This window comes from Pristiophorus japonicus, chromosome 24, assembly GCF_044704955.1.
Source record: "Pristiophorus japonicus isolate sPriJap1 chromosome 24, sPriJap1.hap1, whole genome shotgun sequence".
Classification (NCBI taxonomy): Eukaryota; Metazoa; Chordata; class Chondrichthyes; family Pristiophoridae; genus Pristiophorus; species Pristiophorus japonicus.
The window spans coordinates 14,627,859-14,636,662 of record NC_092000.1 but is presented as its reverse complement, the minus strand read 5'-3'; the positions used below and the strand labels follow the sequence as shown (position 1 = coordinate 14,636,662).

General features: G+C 53.1%; 1 protein-coding gene across 1 annotated transcript in view; it reads right to left on the bottom strand.

Moving 5' to 3' along the window:
* Positions 1–925: 925 nt before the first annotated feature.
* The window catches only part of gadd45gip1 (growth arrest and DNA-damage-inducible, gamma interacting protein 1), an 8,548-nt gene continuing 669 nt past the window's right edge, over positions 926–8,804 (bottom strand). Inside the window, exon 2 of the mRNA XM_070867272.1 lies at positions 926–1,326. Coding sequence (XP_070723373.1) covers positions 1,023–1,326 — 304 coding nt within the window. The 3' untranslated portion in view covers positions 926–1,022. The remainder of the gene's footprint in view (positions 1,327–8,804) is intronic.

Here is an 8,804-nt window from a genome sequence, read left to right as displayed (position 1 = left end):
CATTACAAGTGACTACACTCCAAAAGTACTTCATTGGCTGTAAAGCGCTTTGAGATGTCTGGTGGTCGTGATAGGCGCTATATAAATGCAAGTCTTTCTACAACAAACTGGAAATAAATTCCACATATAAATCTTGTAAATTTGAGGGCTGGAGTCAGAAATGATGCCCAAGAAAGATACTGGATTCTCAAAAGCCCCCCAGCTTGTTCACTAATGACCTCGATGGAGGGGAACTTGCCATAGAGGGAGTGCAACAAAGGTTCACCAGACTAATTCCTGGGTTGGGGGGATTGTCCTAAGAGGAGAGATTGAGCAGACTAGGCCTATATTCTCTGGAGTTTAGAAGAATGAGAGGTGATCGTATTGAAACATCGAAAATTCTTACAGGGCTTGACTGGGTAGATGCAGGGAGGATGTTTCCCCCCGGGCTGGGGAGTCTAGAACCAGGGGTCACAGTCTCAGAATAAGGGGTCGGCCATTTAGGACTGAGATGAGGAGAAATTTCTTCACTCAGAGGGTGGTGAATCTTTGGAATTCTCTACCCCAGAGGGCTGTGGAGGCTCAGTCTTTGAGTATATCCAAGATGGAGATCGATGGGATTTTTGGATATTAAGGGAATCAAGGGATATGGGGATCGGGCAGGAAAGTGGAGTTGAGGTCGAAGATCAGCCGTGATCTCATTGAATGGCGGAGCAGGCTCGAGGGGCCGAATGGCCGACTCCTGCTCCTAATTCTTATGAACCTGTCACCTGGCCTGCAGACCAACGCCACGTGGTTAACTCTTTAGTGGCCTCGGTCTTGCAACAAGCCCATCAGCTGTACAAACAAAATTGACACCTAAAGACTGACCTGCAAATCGGTCCCAGGCCAATTGACAAGACCTTGTCGAGGAGAAATAGTAAATAAATATAGCTGGAGTCACGAGGAATGGATAAGTTACGTTCTCACATTTAATTAAGCCCGTTAAGCAGGAAGTGCTTTAGCACAGCGTCCGACAGGTGGCAAATATAATTCCGGGTGGTTTAAGAGTGGCCGGGTCCTGCTGCTGCCGATGTCACCTCACCGCTGCCGGCTACCTCGGCTTTCTGCCGCCGCTTCAGCATCTTTAGCTTCTTCTTCTCGTCTTTCTCTATCTCCTTCACCATCTCCTGGAACTTGGCGTTGCGCGGGTCGATGCTGTAGCCAAAGCGTTCCCGCGCCTCGGTCAGCAGGCGTTCCCGCCGGGCCTTCTCCTCCCTCTGCTTCGCCTTCAGCTCCCGCTTCTCCCGCCTCCAGTCCTCCACCATCTTGGGCATCTTGGCCATGTTGGCCGCAATCAGCTTCTGTCTAACAATGGGGGAGAAGAGACATTTCATTGCATCGCTTGTTAAAGAAATCCACAGACTTATCCCCTCCTCGCTATAAAAGCAGGGAAGTCTTGCTACAGGTATATACAGGGTATTGGTGAGGCCACACCTGGAATACTGCGTGCAGTTTCGCTTTCCAGATTTACGAAAGGATATACTTGCTTTGGAGGCAGTTCAGAGAAGATTCACTCGGTTGATTCCGGGGATGAGGGGATTGACTTATGAGCAAAGGTTGAGTAGGTTGGGCCTCTACTCATTGGAATTCAGAAGAATGAGAGGTGATCTTATCGAAACGTATAAGATTATGAGGGGGCTTGACAAGGTGGATGCAGAGAGGATATTTCCACTGATGGGGGAGACTCGAACTAGAGGGCACGATTGTAGAATAAAACTGAGATGAGGAGAAATTTCTTCTCTGGGGGTTGTAAATCTGTGGAATTCACTGCCTCAGAGAGCTGTGGAAGCTGGGACATTGAGTAAATTTAAGATAGAAATAGACAGTTTCTTAAATGATAAGGGGTTATGGGGAGCGGGCGGGGAAGTGGAGCTGAGTCCATGATCGGATCAGCCATGATCTTATTGAATGGCGGAGCAGGCTCGAGGGGCCGTATGGCCTACTCCTGCTCCTATTTCTTATGTAGTTAAAGGCCATAGTCGCAGGATAAGGGGTCGGCCATTTCAGACGGAGATGAGGAGGAATGTCTTCACCTCAGAGGGTGGCGAATCTTTGGAATTCTCTGCCCCAGAGGGCTGTGGGTGCTGAGTCGTCGAGTGTATTCAAGACATAGAGATCGATAGATTGTTGGACACTAAGGGATGCAACGGATATGGGGATAGAGAGGGAAGATGGAGTTGAGGTAGAAGATCAGCCATGATCTCATTGAATATCTTCCTGGCAGGTAGCATTTATGAATCCAGCAGGTTTAGGTTTCTGAGGGACTGCCGATGATGATGATAAGAGCTGAGTCCATGATCAGATCAGCCATGATCATATTGAATGGCGGAGCAGGCTCGAGGGGCCGAATGGCCGACTCCTGCTCCTATTTCTTATGTTCTCTTCCCCCCACCTCAACATAAAATCAATGTCTGTGCAAGACTTGAATTGGCTCCGTATCAATCTTTGTCTGATTACGCTTCTGTGAAGTTGTTAAATTCCCATCTCCGTTTTCAAATCCCCCCGTAGTCTCGCCCCTCCCTATCTCTCTAACCTCCTCCAGCCCCACAAACCTCAGCGCTCCTCCAATTCTGTCCTCTTGCACATCTCTGATTTTCATTGTTGCACCATTGTGGGGTTATGGGGATGGAGGAGATTTGAGGGGCGTCAAGGGTTACCATCTCTGCCTGGACATATTTCGTCACATGAACACCCGCTTCCAGTCAAACAGCCTTTTCTCCATATTCATTATTTTATAACTAATAAACAAAAGTGTTCATAGAAAATAGGTGCAGGAGTAGACCATCGAGCCTGCACCACCATTCAATATCATGACTGATCATGCAACTTCAGTATCCTATTCCTTCTTTCTCTTCATACCCCTTGATCCCTTTAGCCGTAAGAGTTAGCCGTAAAGAAAATGAAAAGAAGGAACAATTAGTAGTATTTTTTTTGAACACCCTTATGATTTTTCTCCCAGTTTTACAGGCAGATTCCTGGGATGCGGGGGGGAGGGGGTATTGTCCTAGGAGGAGAGATTGAGTAAACTTGGCCTATATTCCCTAGAATTTAGAAGAATGAGAGGTGATCTCATTGAAACATACAGTCTAGAACCAGGGGTCACAGTCTCAGAATAAGGGATCGGCCATTTAGGACTGAGATGAGGAGAAATTTCTTCACTCAGAGGGTGGTGAATCTTTGAAATTCTCTACCCCAGAGGAATGTGGAGGCTCAGTCTTCGAGTCTATTCAAGACAGAGATCGATAGATGTTAAGATATTAAGGGAATCGAGAGATATGGGGACAGTGGAGTTGAGGTAGAAGGTCAGCCATGAACTTATTGAATGGCGGAGCAGGCTCGAGGGGCCGAATGGCTGACTCCTGCTCCTAATTCTTACGTTCTATGCTTGTAGCAGTGTCCAGATCATCCTTTCATTCCTGGAGACTCCAGGACAGTCCAGGAGGATTGGTGGTGCTCCTGTGTTCTCAGGCAGGGATGATACAAGAAAACATTGGGTGGGAAAGGGATAAAAGGGTTTGAAAAATTTCGAAACGGTTGGAGACGTTAAAGTCCCTCTTTGTCGCTTCCTTTCACTTTGGCAAGAAGCAGGTGATTATGCTAATGACCTAACGCTCACAGACAAGTGTGGTCAATGCATTGGCCGAAACCTTTGAACACAGGACAGTGAGGGGAGTTCAATCACCAACGTGGCCATAAATCACACACCACTTTCTTGCCTTTGATTTTATCAATAGGCGGCGATCTGCATTTCACGCCTGTTACTAAAACCCACGTTAGCAACTCATTCAAGCAGCTGTCAAAGGGGTTTGTCTTATGAGGAAAGGTTGAGCAGGTTGGGCCTGTACTCATTGGAGTTTAGAAGAATGAGGAGTGATCTTATTGAAATGTATGAGATTCTGAGGGGGCTTGACGGGGTAGATGGAGAGGATGTTTCCTCTCGTGGGGGAATCTAGAACTAGGGGGCATAGTTTCAGAATACGGGGTCGGAGATGAGGGATTTCTTCTGAGGGTTGTGAATCTGTGGAATTCTCTGCCCCAGAGAGCTGTGGAGGCTGGGTCATTGAATATTAAGGTTGAGATAGACAGATTTTTGAACGATAAGGGAGTCAAGGGTTATGGGGAACAGGCAGGAAAGCGGAGAGGATGTTTCCCCTGGCTGAAGAGTCTAGAACCAGGGGGCACGGTATCAGGATAAGGGGTCGGCCATTTAAGACAGAGAGAAGGAGGAATTTCTTCACTCAGAGGGTGATGAATCTTTGGAGTTCTCTGCCCCAGAGGACTGTGGATGCTGAGTCTCTGAATATATTCAAGGCTGAGGTCGATAGATTTTTGGACTCTTAAGGGTATCGAGGGATTTGGGGATCAGGCGGGGAAGTGGAGTTGAGGTGAAAGATCAGCTGTGATCTCACTGAATAGCGGTGCAGGCTCGAAGGGGCATACTTCTGCTACTAATTTTTATGTTCTTATACTGGGAGGTCCAAAACTAGGACCATCAATACAAGATAGTCACTAATAAATCCAATAATGAATTCAGGAGAAACTTCTTTACCGAGAGAGTGGTGAGAATGTAAAACTCGCTACCACAGGGAGTGGTTGAGATGAATAGCGTAGATAAACACACGAGGGAGAAAGGAATAGGAGGTTATGTTGTTCGAGTGAGATGAAGTAGAAGTGGGGGGAGGCTGGTGTGGAACGTGAACACCGGCACTGACCAGTTGGGCCCAATGGCCTGTTTCCGTGCTGTACATTCTATGTAATCTATCCCGACGAACCCTCGAAAAACCGGCCCTACGATTCTAAGATAAATCTGAATATTATTTTAATGGCGACACTCCGTGTGGTGCAAGAGCTAGGTGCCCGGGTACACACATCGTTAAACGACAGGTACAAAACCTAAGGAAAAAGGGTAATAGAATGTTGGTCTTTATCTCAAGGGAGGTTAGAATTCAAAAGCGAGGAAGTGATGCTTCAGTCGTTGAGAGCACTGGTCAGATCCCATCTGGAGAGACCGTCTTCAGTTCTGGGTGCCACACCCCAGGAAAAATATATTGGCCTTTGAAGGGGTGCACTGCAGAGTCACCAGAATTACATCAATGCTTACAGGGTTAAATTGAGAGTACAGGTTGCATAAACGTGGTTTCTATTCCCTTGAGTTTAAAGCATTGAGTGTCTTTCAAATGATAACGGGATTCGACAGGCGGCAGCTCACGCATCACCGTCTCAAGGGCAATTAGGGATGGACTATAAATGCCAGCCTTGCCAGCGGCACCCACATCCCAGGAACACATTTTTGCGAAAAGATACAGAGTGAGGAATCCAGAAGAAAGCACTTTTTCACGCAACGCTGCAGTGGAAATCTGGAACGAACTCTCCTAAAAAGCGGAGGATGCTCAATTGAAAATGTCAAAACTGAGAGCGGGAGGTTTTTGTTGGGGAAGGGCACCAAGCACAAAGGGTAATAGAGGCTGATGCCAGTATAAAAGGAACATTAAATATTCAACAAGGACACCTGCAGACACATAAGTGACCTTCTGCCAAGTTTCCACTTAAGCAGACGGAGCAAGAGCCCCTCCCTCTGTTCAATGGCAATCCTGGGACCCATTTGACCGGAGTAACAACACTAGGCGCTGGACGTTCTGGCTCTCCATTTGAGCATTTGCCCCAGGTGCTTTCAAACACCCTCTCTCCTTCCTACGGTCCTGTTTCACCTGCTCCCGATTTCAACCGGATTATACCACAGACACCAACCCATCGCATGTCGTTCCTCAAATGTCCTTTCCACCCTCCGCTCAGGGATCCTACTCTCCAGGATCACCTACCTCCTCCTCCTCCTCCTCTCTAGGGTATACCTCTGCATCTCCCCAGTCCCTTCTCTCTCTCCCCCCAGAATCCCTCCATTCTCAAATTCACATCGCCCGCTCTCTTCCCAACTCTTGCTCTAAACCCCCCCGCCCACCTCCAGTCAGTATCCCTCAGGCCCCCTCTCCCTCGGAAGCCCCGTTGGTCTCCACCTCCATCCCCCTCACACCCCTCCCTTCAGTCCCACCCTCCCTCCTTCCATTCCTCCCCATTTCCCTCCTCCTCATTCCCTCCCTCCTCCCCCCACCCCCCCATTCCCACTTTCTCTCATCAGACCCCTTCCCTCTCCCCAGTCTCTCCACCTCTTTCCCCCAGCCCTTCCTGCTCTCTCTCTCCCCCGACCATTACCCCCATTCCCTCTCTCTGATTGCTCTCACTTAATCTCCCCATCCTCTCTCTTCATTCCCCACTATCTTCCTCCCCATCTTCCCATTCCCCCCTCCCTCCATTCACTCTCCCCCTCCCTCCACTCACTCTCTCCCCCTCTCAACACTCCCTCCACTCACTCTCTCCCCGAGCCCCACTCACACTCACTCCCTTCCACCCCTTGCCCATCTCACCGCTCTCCCCTCTCTCCCCATTCCCCCACTCACTCTCCCTCTCTCCGCTCACTCTCTCCCCTCCTCCCTCCGCGCACTCTCTCCCCCCTCTCACTCTCTTCCCCCCCCCTCCCTCTGCTCACTCTCTCCCCCCCTCCCACCGCTCACTCTCTCCCCCCCTCCCACCGCTCACTCTCTCCCCACCTCCCTCCGCTCACTCTCCCCCCTCCCTCCGCTCACTCTCCCCCCTCCCTCTCCCCCCCTCCCTCCGCTCACTCTCCCCCCATCCCTCCCTCCGCTCACTCTCCCCCCTCCCTCCGCTCACTCTCCCCCCCATCCCTCCACTCACTCTCTCCCCCCATCCCTCCGCTCACTCTCTCCCCCATTCCTCCGCTCACAGTCTCCCCTCATCCCTCCGCTCACTCTCTCCCTCCGCTCACTCTCTCCCTCCCTCCACTCACTCCCTCCCTCCGCTCACTCTCCCCCCCCTCCCTCCGCCCCCCACCACCCTCCACTCACTCTCCCCCCTCCCTCCGCCCCCCACCACCCTCCACTCACTCTCCCCCCCTCCCTCCGCCCCCCCCACCCTCCACTCACTCTCACTCCCTCCCTCCGCCCCCCCTCCCTCCACTCACTCTCTCTCTTTCCCCCCTCCCTCCACTCACTCTCTCTCTTTCTCACTCCTCTCTCTTTCCCCCCTCACTCCACTCACTCTCTCTCCCCCCCCTCCCTCCACTCACTCACTCACACTCTCTCTCCCCCCCCTCCCTCCACTCACTCTTTCCCCTCTCTTCCCCCCCCCCTCCATCTCTCTCTCCCTCCACTCACTCTCTCTCTCCTCACTCTCTCTCTCTCTCCCCCCCCCTTCCACTCACTCTCTCCCCCCCTCCACTCACTCTCCCCCCCCCCACTCACTCTCCCCCCCCCCCACTCACTCTCCCCCCCCCCCACTCACTCTCTTCCCCCCCTCCACTCACTCTCTTCCCCCCTCCACTCACTCTCTCTCCCCCTCCCTCCACTCACTCTCTCCCCCTCCCTCCACTCACTCTCTCTCTCTCCCCTCCCCTCTCTCATCCCTCCCTCCCTCTCTCTCTCTCTCCCCCCCTCCACTCACTCTCTCTCTCCCTCCCTCCCTCCTCACTCTCTCCCCCCCTCCACTCACTCTCTCTCCCCCCCCCTCCCTTGCTCCACTCTCTCTCTCTCTCTCCTCCCTCCCTCCACTCACTCTCTCTCTCCCCTTCCTCCCTCCACTCACCTCCTCCTCCCTTCCTCCACTCACGCTCTCCTCCCCCCTCCACCACGGCTCTCCCCCCCTCACTCTCTCTCCCCCCCTCCTCACTCTCTCTCCCCCTCCTCTCTCTCTCTCCCCCTCCCCTCTCTCTCTCCCCCTCCCTCCCTCCACTCACTCTCTCTCCCCCCTCCCCTCCACTCACTCTCTCCTCCCCTCCCTCACTCTCTCCCCTCCCTTCTCACTCACTCTCTCTCTCTCTCTCACGCTCCCTCCCTCCACTCACTCTCCCCCCCCCTCCACTCACTCTCCTCCTCCTCCACTCACTCTCTCTCTCCCCCCTTCCTCCCCTCCACTCACTCTCTCTCTCCCTCCCTTCCTCCCTCCATCCTCTCTCCTCCCCCCTCCCCCCCCTCCACTCACTCACTCCCCCCCCTCTCTCCCCCCCTCCCTCCACTCACTCTCCCCCCTCCCTCCACTCACTCTCTCCCCCCCCTCCACTCACTCTCTTCCCCCCTCCCTCCACTCACTCTCTTCCCCCCCCTCCCTCCACTCTCTTCCCCCCTCCTCCACTCTCTTCCCCCTCCTCCTCCACTCACTTCCTCACCCTCCCTCCCTCCACTCACTTCTCCACCTCCCTCCCTCCACTCACTCACTCTCTCTCTCACTCACTCTCCCCTCCTCCTCCACTCTTCTCTCTCTCCACCCCACTCTCTCTCTCTTCTCTCTCCTCTCTCTCTCCCCCTCCACTCTCTCTCTCCACCCCCTCCTCTCTCTCTCCACCCCTCCACTCTCTCTCTCTCCCCCCCTCCACTCTCTCTCTCTCCCCCCCTCCACTCTCTCTCTCTCTCCCCCCCTCCACTCTCTCTCTCTCTCCCCCCCCTCCACTCTCTCTCTCTCTCTCTCTCTCCCCCCCTCCACTCTCTCTCCCCCCTCCCTCCCTCCACTCTCTCTCCCACCTCCCTCCCTCCACTCTCCTCCCCCTCCCTCCACTCTCCTCCCTCACTCTCTCCACTCTCCTCCCTCACTCTCTCCCCACTTCTCTCTCCCATCCCTCCACTCACTCTCTCCCCCTCCCTCCACTCACTCCCTCACTCCCTCCCTCCCTCCACTCTCTCTCCTCATCCCCTCCCTTTCCCTCCACTCACTATCTCCCC